Consider the following 15,079-nt stretch of genomic DNA (forward strand, 5'->3'; position numbering starts at 1 on the left):
GTCTGGTGTGTCTGCGGATGCCAAGACGATGACGGAACAACCTGCAAAGCGAAGTCAACAGCCGACGCTAAAACGTCCCGCCTCTTCCAGAGAAACTTCCTTCACTTCCTCGCATCCACCATCAATCACTTACTTCGCCTCCCAGTAAATTCCGCAGCTGATCTCCTGCGTCCAGCTGCTGCCTGTGTATATTATTCTTACTTCTCATTCCGACTCTCCCCATCATTCAGCATTCAATCCGCGTGCGTCCATTGAATCCCAGTCGAACACGAACCTCTAAGCCCACTCGATCTGCCTCCGGCTCACTTCCTCCCCCACACCGAGGTCTCGTCATTTCAGCGCCCTCTTCCGACTTGGGCGTCGTCTTTCTGACTCAAATCCAACCACGCTGCTTATACACCGGCTCACGGTCACGATCTGGACCTGGGCACACGACCAATTAAAAGAGAAGGCAAGGTTCCGCCACAAATACTCCCAAGATGCCCTTTGGAATCAATAATCCGCTACCCTCGTCTATGAGGAGTAAGTCAAGCCGCGACTATTGGGATTCCCACATTTACACATTTTCCAGGCGAATGCAAAAAGGCCGGCAAAATCCTCGCGTCTTTTGTCGACCCCAGACAGAGCTTCGGGCCTGATAAAATCATTCCGCCCTCAATCCTCGCAAACGCAAAGGTAACGCTTCTGCGGACTACCCAACTTCTGGACTGACGGAATCTAGGGCCTCGCAGTCTTAACCGTCTTTAAAGCCGGCTTTCTTGGTTCTGGTCGACTTGGATCCGGTGTTGTCGTCGCGCGACTGCCTGATGGTTCATGGTCCGCTCCTTCAGCCATCGCCACAGCAGGTGGAGGTTTCGGTGGTCAAATAGGTTTCGAATTGACCGATTTCGTCTTCATTCTTAACGACTACAACGCCGTCCGCGCTTTCTCACAAGCCGCCTCCGTCACTCTCGGCGGAAACGTCTCCATCGCTGCGGGTCCGGTTGGACGAAATGCCGAAGCTGCGGGGGCTGCCAGCCTGAAGGGTGTGGCAGGGGTCTTCTCGTACAGTAAAACAAAAGGCCTGTTCGCAGGTGTCAGTCTGGAAGGCAGTGTTCTGATTGAGAGGAGAGACGCCAACGAGAAGCTCTACAATAGCCGCGTCACGGCCAGACAACTCTTGGAGGGTGCTGTCAGACCCCCCCCTGCGGCAGATCCCCTGATGAGAGTCCTCAATACCCGAGTCTTCTCCGGTTCTGCTTACAATGACAACAGCATGTACAACGACGTGCCCATTTATGACGACCAACATGACGATGTCGTCTGGGAGGGAAGGACCGGCGAAGCGTATGGTGCGAACGTTCGGAACAATCGCTCTTCCACCGTGACTTCGGCGGACGACAACTACGTCTATCGCGACAACCCCAATCCCCGACGTGCCAATACCTGGGCTGATGATGTTTACGATCGAGTACCGGCCGGTAGGAATAATGGCACGGTCGACAGTTTCTCCAGCCGCAGTCGATCGAGCACATTACAAAATGACTACAGTTTTTCTGACAACAAGCCAACCCGACCAACGGCTCCAAAACCCGTCTTCAGGCAGCGAACCGGCTCGTTACGTGCCGATCAAGCCATCGCTCTGTTCACCTTTGATGCGGACCAAGAGGGCGACCTAGGGTTCAAGAAGGGGGATATCATCACCATCACAAAGAGAACAGAGAACAAGACCGATTGGTGGACCGGACGGACCGAAGATGGTCGGACGGGAATTTTCCCTTCCAACTATGTCGAAACGGCCTCTTGAGTCAATTTGATTTACGATTTGCTTTTATGTTAAGTGGTTGGCGACAAAATGGTTTTTATACCCTCTTGCTCGTGATTTTTGCCTGGCCCATTTAGCGTCGGAGTTTGCACCAAACTTTCCTTCTGCATCTCGGACTGGGGTTGGCGTATCTGGGTCGCAGGGGTGGCGGCGCAATTGATCCTTTGGTAGAACAACAAAATGAAGACACGATACACTCTCACGAAATATATGTGCCACCTGCCCTTTTCGACCTTCGCTTGCTGTTTATTGCATCCAGATTGCATCGGTGGCTGTTGACCCGAGTTGACTGCTAGCAATGCTGATCCTACGCAGATCATCCTCCACACGGTTTCCACTTTTCCTCGTTCTCCTCCGCAATTTTAACCATATGACTTCAACCATCAACCACACCCCTACCATATTTGCTTGGCTCGCAACGTCATGAAGTCGAATCCAATCGTTTCTAGCAAGACCAATTCCAGGGTTACAGAGATGCAACCTCGCGCCGGGGGTTCTCCTCGGTGGTGTCGCCGGTTCCCTCCAAGTGGCCATGATCTGGCTACTATGATATATATATATACGGAGTATAACCTGGACAATGGTATCAATCAGTTGATCATACCTTGCCTGTGTTCAAATTCTGGGATCGAAACCTTACTGCGATATATCCATTCCACGTCTGTCCCACACTCGATCCACAACATAACCACGCAATGGCGAGAAGGAAATCTGGACTTTTCAAACACACTACCCTCAGGGTACGGGATGACTCCGTCACAAAGGCATCCGAACTCTCAGTTCGGCAATCCATCTTGCCTATCATCCTGGTCACAACTCTTTACTTCCTCTGGGTATGTCATACTATCCTCTGGCCCTATCCGAGGTCTTGCAAGCGCACTGACCAGGAACATTCCCATGCAGGGTTTCGCCTACGGTCTCCTCGACACCTTGAATAAACATTTCCAAGGTGTTCTCGGCATCTCTCGTGCTCGCTCCTCTGGGCTTCAAGCAGCCTATTTCGGCGCCTACCCATTGGCCTCCCTAGGCTATGCAAACTGGATCCTTCGCCACTTCAGCTACAAGGCTGTATTCATGTTCGGTCTGACTTTGTATGGCATTGGCGGGCTACTAATGTGGCCTGCTGGCCTGAAGAGATCTTTCGGAGGATTCTGTGGCGCCACTTTTATTATCGGATCTGGACTGGGCAGCTTAGAGACAGCAGCAAACCCTTTCATCGCGGTGTGTGGACCCCCAAAATACTCGGAATTACGCATCAATCTAGCGCAATCGTTCAATGCCGTCGGGACGGTGGTAGGGCCTGTTCTGGGCAGCTACGCCTTCTTCAAGAACACGGGGGACGATTTGCAGAGTCTGAGGAACGTGCAATGGGTGTACCTCGCCATTGCCATTTTTGTTTTCATTCTCGCGTTCGTGTTTTATATCTCCCCGATTCCAGAAGTTACAGATGCGGATATGGAACACCAGGTCGCCGTCACCCACGACGGGCTGGAAGAGAGGAACAAGAGGCCATTTTGGAGACAATACGTGAGTCTCTTCATTTTCTTTTTTGACAGGTGCGTTTTATGGCTTTCCAAGCTTTATTATCGAGCCGAGGCTTGCTTGCCCTTGTCTAGGAAGACGTGGCGAGAGAGAAAAAAGGCCCGTCGTGGCGGATATTCTCCACCTGCAGACTCATGGTCTGGATTCTGTTGCTATTCAATTATATTGTGCTCTAGCTAACAAAGTCTGCCTCATGTCAAATAGACCGTCTTCCACGCGGCATTCTCTCAATTCTGCTACGTCGGGTCTCAGGTTGCATTAGCAGGGTACGTAACGTTCAACAACGAACAGCAAATAGTCACGGCACACCTCTCCCGTCCCTTGACCTCCCCGTTTTATCCCCTTTTCAATACTGACTTTCCTTTTTTCCCCCGCTAACAGATATGCGATAAACTACTTCACCGAGATCGCCCCGATATCGAATTCCACGGGTGCGGCTTTGCTCGCGGGCGCGCAAGGATGTTTCGCCGTGGGCCGCTTCTCAGGCTCGTTCCTAATGCGGTTTATCCGCCCGCGCTACATCTTCCTGTTCTACCTGACGGCCGTGATCGCGTTCTGCTCCGCGGCCATCACGGAGCGGAGAAATACGGGGATTGCCATGTTCATGCTGACCCTGTTTTTTGAGAGTGTGTGTTTCCCCACCATCGTCGCGCTGGGGATTAGAGGTCAGGGCAGACATACCAAGCGCGCGGCGGGCTGGATTGTCGGTACGTTCAAGAGAAAATCTACCCGACTACTACTCCTTTCTACAGGATGGGATGAGAGTAGAATTCCCCCCGGCGTCGGCTTATTCATTCCCTCTTCCGACCATCTAATCCTGCCTTCCTGCGTTCTTGTTTCCTGCCTTCATCCACCGACGCACGCTGCTAACCACAAGCACCGACCGACAGGAGGCGTCTCAGGTGGCGCCGCCGTGCCGCCCCTCCTGGGCGCGACCGCCGACTGGCGAAACAGCACGCCCTTCGCGCTGGTCGTGCCCGTGTGCTTCTTCATCGCGAGCTGGACATACGCCCTGTGCGTCAATTTCGTGCCCTACTACCGCATTCCCGCCGATGCGATCGGCGAATCCGATGTCGGCTTGGATCGGCGCGGCGAGGGCACCGCGACCGGCGTGGACGGCGGAGACGGGGACGGGGACGGGGACGTGGAGAAAGTAGGCGGCGGTGCCGTGCAGATTGAACGCGGCGGGAGGGAGGAGGTGGAGAGGGTACTTGAGAAGGAGTGAGGGACGGGGTTGGTCATAGGGAAGGCATAGGGATAAAGCAGGGTACAGAGTTTAGGCAATGATGGATGTCTTGCGTTCCGGTGGCGGATAGGCGCCGTGTGGTACAAAGTAGAAATACGATTGATCTATAGGGGATATCATTATGAAGAGGAGACGATGCGACGTGACTCGTGTTCCAAGCTGATCCCAGAAAGCCGTGTCAAGTTCAGGGTGTGCCTCAGGGGAAAACAACACTTTGAACCACCCTGACTGTCCAATGAGTCGTTCCAATCACCACGAATCCTCCATCCCTCTCCCTCTCTCGGACTCCCTGCCTTTGGTTTTCAACATCTGTCCAATCATGAAGTGGTTTACATCCTCATCCGCCCAATAACTCAAGTGACTTGCGATACTAGCGAGCAGAGACACATCAAACATGCCCTCTTGGATATGGTAATCGACCCGTCCGTTACTGTTCAACGCTCGTACTTTGGCCTCTTCACGCTTGAGTTTCCTCGCCCTCTCTTGCGATTGTCGGAACTCCGTAGAAGTTCGTGCTTGAGCTTCGTCGTCGAGTGTGTCGGTGGCAGCCTGACGCTTCTGGAAACCTGCAAAGAGTGTTTCCATTTCAGAGTCGATAAGGGTTGGTGCTTGTTCTGTTGGTGGGGACGATTTCGCTGCCTCGGCGAGTTCTTGCTGCTTTTTCTCGTCTGCAACAGGGATGTCGAGTTGGGGATTTATTTGGCTAGCTTCTTTGGCCGCCGTTACGGCCTTGGCCTTGTCCTGAGACAAGGCTTGCTCTTCTCCAGTAATGCCCAGGCTTCTATTAATCAGGCTGGATGCCACACCCGAGGTAAGATTGTACCAACTCGATATGATCTGCTGGCTGACCCGTTCAGAAATGCTTGAAATACCAGGAGCGGCGAAGAGGTTTTTCTTAGTGTAGGGTATCGGTTGGGATTTCAGCTGTGCCATAGCCGGTGAAATGAGGGGTTCCATACGGTAAGCGATAGGGTCTGTGGGATGGAAAATGTTGAACAATTCGTTGCATTTGGGTGAAGACGTAGTAATTGGTATTAGACCTGTAGGACTGTTGCCAATGGTCAATTTCGATGCGACACTTTCGAAGGGGTCGTTTCTCATGGGATCCGGGTCGAATGGAGATGTCGGCACGACAGTGGCCCCAAAAGCGCTGGCGCCAGGAGAAGGCCGAGCAGCGATCATCCTCCCCTTGAGCATCTGAAAAAGACCAACCGGCGAACCGATGGCGAAGAAATTCTCCACCTCAAAGTCGAGACGAAGATCATTTTGCTCGATACCGTGTTCGCGCGATGTTTTGCTGGAGACTCGTCTCGGTCGTGTCTTCAGATCCTCCTCTTGTCTGCAAAGGAGATCAAAGCATATTGCGCTCCCAAGGGAATGGCCACAGAAGCTAACCTTTCCTGAAAAGTCCGTTCGTTGCTTAAAGAGCTGGTAAACTCGGTTGGCCTCCTTTTGTACAATGGATGCGATGTGTTCTCTGTAGGCACTTTGATATAAAAGGACATCCAGAGCCAAATCGGTAATTAGGTTGCGCACCGCCGGTACGCCATCCACAGTGATATCTTGCAACGAAGGGTAATCATCATCAAATAAGGCATCGGCATCTCCAATGTCATATTCTTTGCGGTTTTGCCTGAGACTTTGCTTGGGGAAATCGAGCTTATGCCGCCAACATATCGGCAGCACTTGGACTTTGCAATTCTTAGGATCCCCGCTTAGGGCCTGTAAGTCAGGCGCCGATTCGTACACCGCTTTCATGGTCTTGCGCAAAGTGTTGACATCATGGACAAAGTTGATGCTGTCAAGCCGAAGACCAAGACGTTGACCGATTCCGTGGGTCAGGAGCACCAAATGGTCAATCTGTCTTGCTTGATCTTCTCCATCTCTTTCTCTGGCGTCTTCCATTTCGCGTTCTTCCTGTTCCCTGGCTTCTTCCTCTTCGCCTAAGTCGTCGGAGTCGTCAGCCTTGGGAAGGCCCGCCAAAGACGAGATCTGACGCTCTAACGCCGTCCGCCGCGGTTTCTCAACATTGTCTTTCTTCTCTGCCTGGATTGTCTCTTCGCCGGCACTCGGAGTAGCCTCTGGCGGGATTTTTGCAGATCTACGCTTCTCCTTGGTACTTGTCGCCTCTGTGGATTTTGAATCATCTTTCTGGTCGACCTTGGGCGGATCGGCAAGCTTTGCATCTGACCAACCCCGAACGACCTTTGTGCCACCATATCCAATAAACTTACCATAGACTGTGCTACTGACGCGAGAAAGAAAGTCATCCGTTGTCAGGTAGGCCACAGTATCGTCCTGATATGTGACAGTTGTATTCATGTGAGTTCCGAACAAGCGATACGTGTTTGGGTTTGGAGGTTGACCGTCGTCCTGCGGGGCGGGCGATTTACTTAGCGATTGAGTGGATGAGCCGTCAATAATCGCCGAGTTGGGTCGAGTCCTAGGTTGTGAGGCAGACCGTGGAGATTGCAGGTTTAACCGTCTCCACGGTGCTACTTTGATGTAGCCTTCCTCGAGCTGATTGGCTAGATTCTCGTCGCAAGGCTTCAATGGATTTTCTGCATAGAACCAGGTACCTCTGCGGACTTCGTAGACAGGGCCTAGCCAGTAGGCGGGGAGAAGTTCACGCTTCTCAATATCGACATCATACAAAAAGTCTTCGTTGACCGCTACTGTAGTGCTGGTGGGAGGCTCGGCACCTCCGTCTCTGCTTGGGTTCCTTTCAGCAAGAGTTTGATATGCTTTCTCTATGCTCTGAGAGTCTGACGCTGAGAAAGCCACCAATTTCTTTGGGACTGGTGGAGGTTTGGCCTTTTCTTCAGGTGTTGGGTCTGGGGCAAAAGGTTTCCGTTTGGCTACATCGATAGCATAATGCCATCTTGGCTTGAGAGGGGGACAGTCCTTGGGGTATCTCCGGAGGCTTGGAGAAGGTCCTAGACTGACGGTATGGTCAAGGCCTGAGGACTGTCTTAGAGCGGGTGACGCATCGTTGGTTTTCGGTAGCGGTGATTTGGGCGGAGGGGTAGTGCTTCTCGACCAGGAGAAAATTGAGCTCGCCAGAGAGGACTTGTTGGCTCCTTCGGCCATGCCCCTGCGGACAGCCCTGATCAGGGCTGGGAACCGATCCAATGTGATAGCATATAATTGGACGCCTTGTTGGAGGGGAGATGAGGCGAGGCTGAAGGTTGGTTAGTAGTCAAAGGAGGTGCTTGACAGGGACAAAGGCACCAGGATGGATCTGAGAGTAGAGCGTGCGGTATGTATGATGATGATACGGGATAGGACACTCTCTGTCAGATGAAGCCCGAGTCGAAAATGATATGAGGTTGATGGTGGTTAAAGAGTGAAGTTGGCCTTGAAGCTTGGGGCAGAAAGACCAGCTCGCAGCTTTGCCCACCAGACATAACAGCAGCCTTGCCAAGCCCCGCGCTAGCCCCGTTTGGTGCTCTGCAGCCTTGAGGATTCCCTAACATTCCCTAATGATGCCATTATGCGTGACTAAGAAAACTGCACTTGGCTGCGCCACTGCTGCGTCATTGGGAGCCCGTGGAGCCCGCAGTGGTGGCAGTCCCTCATCGTTGTGAGGGTGCGAGGATGCCCAATCAATCCCGCTTACTACCATCGCTGCCACTGCCACTGCCGCTGCCATTGTCATTGCTGAGACTACCATAGCTTGCGACGCCTGACCAGGCACCACAATAAAGACATCTTCCATATCTTCCTCTTCAATCTCATTCTTCCTTGGGCCATCTTCGTCTTCACCTTGTCCCTCCCTCTCCTTTGGCTGTATCCAGCTTACTCGAGATTTTGGTTTTGCGGGCAACTGCCCCTCCCCCCTCCTTGCACCATGGCGGCCATCCTCAAACTTCAGCGCAAATATCCCCAGTTCCCACAGAACGAGATCTTCCAGCTGCAAGATGCCTTCCGTAAACTCGATGTTGACGACAAGGGCTACCTTGACGAAGCCACTGTCATCAAGGCCACCCAGCAGTCCGAAAGGCAATCCTACGACGTGGTCAGACAGGCACTGAAAGAGGTGGAACTCGACAGTTCAAGGCGGGTGGAGCTAGAGGACTATGTCGACCTGATCGCAAAGGTCCGCGAGTCCTCTCCCGCTCAAAGACGCGTGTCAGTGGGCGCCCAGAGACCTGCGGCTGGCAATGGTCTTCCTTCCTCCCCTGCGCATGCTTCTAAGCCCAGCCTGGGCGGAGGTGGAAAGATTCACGTCCAAGGCTCTTCTGCCAACGTTACACACACTATCAATGAGGAAGAGCGGACTGCGTTTACCACCCACATCAATGCGGTCCTTGCCGGTGATCCCGACATCGGCCATCTCTTGCCCTTCCCTACCGATACTTTTGAGATGTTCGACCACTGCAAGGATGGCTTGGTGCTCTCAAAACTTATCAATGACAGTGTTCCGGATACTATCGACGAACGTGTCCTGAATAAGCCGGGGAAGAAGATCAAGTCTCTCAATGCATTCCACATGACGGAGAACAACAACATTGTCATTGAGTCCGCAAAGGGGATCGGCTGTTCCGTGGTCAATGTTGGTGCCGGTGATATCATCGAGGTTCGAGAGCATCTGATCTTGGGTCTGATCTGGCAGATCATTCGACGGGGTCTTCTGGGCAAGATTGACATCAAGCTGCATCCCGAGCTCTACCGACTCCTGGAAGAAGATGAGACTCTTGACCAATTCCTCCGACTACCACCTGAACAGATCTTGCTGCGTTGGTTCAATTACCATCTCAAAAATGCCAACTGGCCACGAAGGGTGACAAACTTTTCTGGCGATGTCAAGGACGGCGAGAACTACACCGTCCTGCTCAACCAGCTGAAACCAGACATCTGCTCAAGGGCCCCCTTGAAGACCCGGGATCTTCTCCAGCGCGCCGAAGAAGTCCTTCAGAATGCCGAAAGGATTGACTGCCGAAAATTCCTGACGCCAACTGCCCTGGTAGCAGGAAACCCGAAGCTCAACTTGGCCTTTGTTGCCAACCTCTTCAACACCCACCCAGGCCTCGATCCGCTTGAGGAAGGCGAGAAACCCGAGATTGAAGACTTCGACGCAGAAGGAGAGCGTGAAGCCCGCGTCTTCACCCTCTGGCTCAACAGCCTTGACGTCCAGCCACCGGTCAACTCTTTCTTTGATGATCTGCGCGATGGAACTATCCTGCTCCAAGCCTATGACAAGGTCATCCCAGGCAGCGTCAATTTCCGTCATGTGAACAAGCCCCCCGCGCACGGTGGTGAAATGTCCCGATTTAAAATGGTTGAAAATACAAACTACGCCGTTGAACTGGGCAAGCAGAACCGCTTCTCCCTCGTGGGAATTCAGGGTGCAGATATTACTGACGGCCAGCGCACCTTGACTTTGGGATTGGTCTGGCAGCTCATGCGCCGGGATATTGTGTCGACTCTCTCTGGCCTTGCGCACCGTATGGGTAAACGCGATCTCAGTGATTCCGACATGATGAAATGGGCCAACGAGATGTCCCGCAGGGGCGGCAAAACGTCTTCTGTAAGATCGTTCAAGGACCCCGCCATTACGAGCGGTATCTTCTTGTTGGACGTGTTGAATGGTATGAAAGCGAACTATGTGGACTACGATCTTGTCACCCCTGGGAAGACGCCAGATGATGCCTATGCCAATGCCAAGTTGAGTATTAGCATTGCCAGAAAGATGGGTCCGTATTCCTCGCTGCCTTTGCCCTTTCCCCTTGCATTCCCCTTGCATTCCCCTGGTTGAAGTGTGTCAGGGATTGTCACATGCTAACAAGAGATAATGCGGATAGGATCTACCATTTACCTGCTCCCCGATGATATCGTCCAAGGACGCGCGAGATTGGTTACCACTTTCGTCGGTGAGTTCCCCTCGTCATGCACACATCAGTCCTTAAGTACGGTAAAGCAGATTTCTAACTTGGCCATCCACTAGGTGCCCTCATGCGGACGGCGGAGAAGATGGGTGCCTAAATACGGACATCCACCGGTTACCTTGCCAAGGCCACGGCGGTTTTGATTTTGATCGTTGGGCGAGAGGGCGAATATATCTTCCGTGCTTCTTCAATGTATTCTTCTCTTCCGCTAATTAGGATACCGGACTCGGGAGCAGGTCTTGGTCCAGGGCCAGGGCGAGAACCGAGAGCGCAAGGTTAGGACATTGTCCCGAGGCAGGGGCAAGAGCGAAGCGGGCAACTACCTTGGACAAGTCAAAGGGAAGGCCACTCTCTTTAATAGCGAATGTGATTCAGAAAGTCAGAGAGAGGGAGACAGTTAGGGCTCGTGCTAGGATGCCAGGATATCTAGTTAGAGCAGACGATCAAAAGAAAATGACTTTTTACTTTCCCCAAAACCCCCCCAGCATTCAATGAAGCGAGCCCGATATTCAGATGTTTGTTTCCTCTGCCGGTGGTTGCTCCTTCTTCGAAGTCAAGTCAAGTCAAGCCATGGCTGAAGAAGAGTTGGCGGTCGGTTGTTTCGCCCGCCACCAACGTTGAGAGGCAAGGAACAAGGGCTCTTGAAGAGCGTCGGTCAGGAATACCAGGGTTCCATCCTTACCCAGGCGGGTACTAACAAGTAGGTCGTAATACCTACGTAGGTACCTCGTAAATAGGTGCTTAATCTGATCTGATACGACCTGGTCTGGAGCTCGGTGTGCGCGGACGGTAGGTGCTAACACGCCTTCCGTGTAAGATCGACTGGTGTATATATACATATATATATACATATATATATAATAGTCATCTTATATAGTCATCTAAATATTTGCCTGTTTAGCGGCCCACCTACCGACTGAGATCCTTGGTATACTCCATCGTCAAGGTGGCTCGCCCAGGTCACATAGCCCACACCGCACGAGGGGGCGTCCCGTCCGTCTTTTCCGTTCGCAGATTCTGGTTTAGATTCACAACCTCGCCGTGTCTCTGCTTACGACCCGGAAGACAAAAACGTCAGCATTAGCATAGGCATTGGTATCGGCCTCATCGAGCATTTCCCATCATCAACAAGTGTAAAGTGCAACCGTAGATGCAAATGTAAATGTGGAAAAGCGTAAACATGACACTCACCACGACTGCGGTCTGCCGCAATCACGCGTGGTCTACACGCCGCAACAACAAGTTACAACAGCCACCGTTGGCACAGCCTCCACCACCACAACGCCCCAAGCAATGTGAAGTCGACTTACTTTCCGCCCCTCAAATGCTCCTCAAACCACTGGACCGCAAACACAAAGGCATTTTCCTTGGCGTACACATGGACCCTGTTGTTCAAATCTCCTCTTACGGCAAAGCCATGCTCCACGCCGCTGTACAGGTTGATCTGGTAGGGCAGACCCGTCTCCTTGAGGATGACCTCGCTTTCGTGACGCTTCTCGGGAGGGAAGATGTGGTCAGTTTCGGCGGCGGCGATGGCTAGAGGGCCCTTCATATCGCGGAGCTCGTCGGCCTCGACGAAGGACGGGTGTGCGCAATAGCCGGCGTCGAACTTGCCAGAGTCCGGGCGAAGGTGTCGGACGACGTATTTGGCGCCGAAGCAGTAGCCCACGGCACCGATTTTCTATCACGGTTGAGATTAGCCCTCGTTCTATGATAGAGGTCCATTTCCATTTTCTTCGACTGAAGGCCTCTCTCCCTTCGCACCTCTACCTATCTGTCTTTCTCTTCAATGGAAAAATGCCTTACCTTGCATCCATATTTTGTCCTCATCTCGATAATGCATGCATCAATGATGGGATCCACGGTGGGGGGCAAATGAGCCGTCTTCTTGGGATGATATTCACCCTTTAACCACTTCATGATGTCGAAATCACCAGGGCGGTTGAGGGGGATAGGATCCTTGTCGAACAGATCGGGCATCATGACGAAGTAGCCGTTGGCGGCCAATTGGTCTGCGATCAGTTGGGCATTGTTGAAGCGGTGGCCGATCACATCGGTGATGCTGGGGAGAAGAGAGCACATCGGTCAGTTCAGTGGAACGGAGATGAATTGGAAGGTATTGAATGAGTTTGGAATCCAGAGGTGTGGCAGAGAGATGAGGGACATACACAAGAATACCATATTCAGTGCTCTTGCTTTCAGGGTACTTGGTGTAGATCTCGAAATCACCCAGTTGAGAGAACTCGCCGGTAGGAGTTCCTTCGTGCCTGACGCCTTTGTAGCAGCAGGAGCCGGGAGGATTAGAGGCCATCTTTGAGGATTGAGCCGGAGGGGCTGAGCGTAGAAGTTTGAGACTGGTGCTGGTCCTAATATGCCAGGGGAGAGGAGACGCGTTGCCGGCAGCCCGAAGGAAGGGAGGGGGAGATGCTTTATACGCAATCCTAGAGGGTGGGATGGATGCTCCGTAGATTCGGCGATGGATGTCGCTATGTAAGCCGCAGGAAATGCCACCAATGTCACCAATGCGGACTGCGCACTGGACAGAATCCAGCTAGGAGAGTCAATGGGGAATGGAGGGCAGGAGGGGCGGTCGTTTCGAGACCGGGTCCCGATCCAGCAGATCCAGGTCCGAAATCGCATCTGCAGGCGCCACGCCGTTGCTCCTGGCCACCGTGATTCAACAACGACTGGCCATTGACAAGCGGGGGGTTGACCATCACACACGACAAGGGCAGATAGATGGAAGAGGCATTTGTGGTAAAGAGCTTCGGAGGGGGAGGCAATTCGAGCGCGATGCAACACGCCCCGCTGGAGTTAATCTCGGAGATAACCTTGCTACAGCGGCCAATGACGTAAGAGTTCATGCGGCTCGCCGACTCGGCGCTAGTCTATAAACAGGTCCATATCAAATCTTGGCGACTACTGAAGACGAGCTAAATCGACACCCAGCCCACCTTGGCACTCACCCGACCCGCGCCGCGTTTAAACACCGCTCATTTCCCACTCACCTTCCGCTCATCCACTACTCACCCACTACTCACCCACTACTCACCCACTACTCACCCACGACTCGCCTCTTTCCTGGCTCGACAATGGCTTCTGCTCCTGCCTTAGACTAGAATGCCGCGCTGGTGCGCCAGCAGGTTCCCTTATTTTGGACCTTGGAGCGTGTTCGCGGTTCCTATCCTGTTCTGTCTCGCTCCCTTAGCCCACAAATAGGACCTTTCTTTTAGTGGAAGATCTGGGAAGGCTTCTCATAGAATTTCGCTCTTTCGCACCGTATCCAACTCTCTCTGTCCTCGGGCCGTATTTATTTAATAGTCTCACGATTACCTAGTCTTTACTATTTACTCGTCTCGACGAGATGGCTCGTATACGAAAACCACCTACGGTGGATAAGATTAGAGTGTGAGAAAGGCTATTAATGAATAGACGAATTAATAGGAGCAATGAGTAAGAATACTCTTCCTATACTGAGCATATACACAGAGACTCGAAGCCTTAAATGGGTTTAAAAGAAGCTGGCGAGAGTTATGCGGCTCTTATATGTTCCTCCTCCGTCAGTGCCTTGCCCTCTTCACAGTGTTTATTGTGAGGGACTCTGGGTGGTTTCTGGTGTCCTAACACTCTGCTGAATCGATATAACGGTCCTAAAGAGGTTCTTGACTCTTTCCTTCGATATTTAGATTCTTTCGGAGTTACAATTACCTCTAGATTAGTATTGTAATAAGGCAAAGTGGCTGTGCTGAGCTGGTAGGGGTAGGGGGGTAGCAGGAAGGAGAGTTGTCTAGTCACATGTCAAACCAAAATGGGCCAAGGGGAGTGCTGAACAGTTCACAGTGCTGGCGCAGTGCCAATCCGGTCACGAAGAAAGGGCCAAATCAAACACCCTCTTCGACAGTTAGTCAGACGACTGACCCATTCGTCAATGGCACCTCTGTAAAGACAGAGCCCTATCAAACATCCTCTCCACCAGCTAGTCAGACTGCTAAACCATTCCTCAATGACAACTCAACGAAGACAGGGCCAAATCAAACATCCTCTTCGCTGGCCAGCCATGCGACTAAATCATTCGTGAATGACATCGCTATCAAGACAAAGTCTAGACAAGATGTGAGCCTTCCACTCGGCCGCAATTCACCCACCCCTGAGCTTCCGCCGCCCACAATATTCGGGTCCCTTCACAACGACTCCCCGACTCTGAATCGAGGCACAAAGGACGGATCCAAGACAAACTTGACCCGCTACTAACTGCGCGGAAGGTGATGAAATCTCTGTTGGAAATCGGCTAGCATGTAGCAAAGGACTAGGTGGCGCTTGAAAATTGGATAGCTGGGCTACCTTTATGACCTATGTAGCTACCGTCGTTACCTACAGCTTGACAGGCTTTGCAGTCAATCTTTATATATATATTTCATGCTGTCCAAATCCACTGCCCAGCCATGCCTGTCATTCGTTCGCCCACACCTCGTGCAAATGCAATATCAACAAGTGTTGAGGAAGTATCATTAAAAGCTTCCCAAGTGTCGGAAAGTATCGCAATACGTAGCCTAACGAAACTCTTATAGGCGAGAGATGCCCTTAAACTGGGGGCTTATC

The 15,079-nt window shown here is 52.2% G+C and overlaps 5 protein-coding genes across 5 annotated transcripts; 3 read left to right on the forward strand and 2 right to left on the reverse strand.

The window, feature by feature from the left end:
• Positions 1-479: 479 nt before the first annotated feature.
• On the forward strand, positions 480-1,786 carry A1O5_00756 (uncharacterized protein; the record flags this gene model as incomplete). The annotated part of the gene is made up of 3 exons (XM_007741375.1): positions 480-522; positions 572-675; positions 722-1,786. The coding sequence occupies 3 exons, from the start codon at positions 480-482 to the stop codon at positions 1,784-1,786; spliced, it is 1,212 nt and encodes a 403-aa protein (XP_007739565.1).
• Positions 1,787-2,499: 713 nt separating this feature from the next.
• Positions 2,500-4,571, forward strand: A1O5_00757 (MFS transporter, FHS family, L-fucose permease; the record flags this gene model as incomplete). Its single annotated transcript, XM_007741376.1, has 5 exons — positions 2,500-2,637; positions 2,708-3,331; positions 3,551-3,612; positions 3,728-4,053; positions 4,237-4,571. The coding sequence occupies 5 exons, from the start codon at positions 2,500-2,502 to the stop codon at positions 4,569-4,571; spliced, it is 1,485 nt and encodes a 494-aa protein (XP_007739566.1).
• Positions 4,572-4,841: 270 nt separating this feature from the next.
• On the reverse strand, positions 4,842-7,682 carry A1O5_00758 (uncharacterized protein; the record flags this gene model as incomplete). The annotated part of the gene is made up of 1 exon (XM_007741377.1): positions 4,842-7,682. The coding sequence occupies one exon, from the start codon at positions 7,680-7,682 to the stop codon at positions 4,842-4,844; it is 2,841 nt and encodes a 946-aa protein (XP_007739567.1).
• Positions 7,683-8,442: 760 nt separating this feature from the next.
• A1O5_00759 (fimbrin) lies at positions 8,443-10,577 on the forward strand (the record flags this gene model as incomplete). Its single annotated transcript, XM_007741378.1, has 3 exons — positions 8,443-10,288; positions 10,397-10,465; positions 10,540-10,577. 3 exons carry the CDS (start codon positions 8,443-8,445, stop codon positions 10,575-10,577), a joined length of 1,953 nt encoding a protein of 650 aa, XP_007739568.1.
• A 1,209-nt stretch (positions 10,578-11,786) lies between these two features.
• A1O5_00760 (esterase/lipase) lies at positions 11,787-12,791 on the reverse strand (the record flags this gene model as incomplete). Its single annotated transcript, XM_007741379.1, has 3 exons — positions 11,787-12,161; positions 12,287-12,542; positions 12,649-12,791. 3 exons carry the CDS (start codon positions 12,789-12,791, stop codon positions 11,787-11,789), a joined length of 774 nt encoding a protein of 257 aa, XP_007739569.1.
• Between the last annotated feature and the right edge of the window lie 2,288 nt (positions 12,792-15,079).

The sequence above is a fragment of the Cladophialophora psammophila genome, assembly GCF_000585535.1.
Source record: "Cladophialophora psammophila CBS 110553 chromosome Unknown aczJe-supercont1.1, whole genome shotgun sequence".
In the NCBI taxonomy this organism is placed as follows: domain Eukaryota; kingdom Fungi; phylum Ascomycota; class Eurotiomycetes; order Chaetothyriales; family Herpotrichiellaceae; genus Cladophialophora; species Cladophialophora psammophila.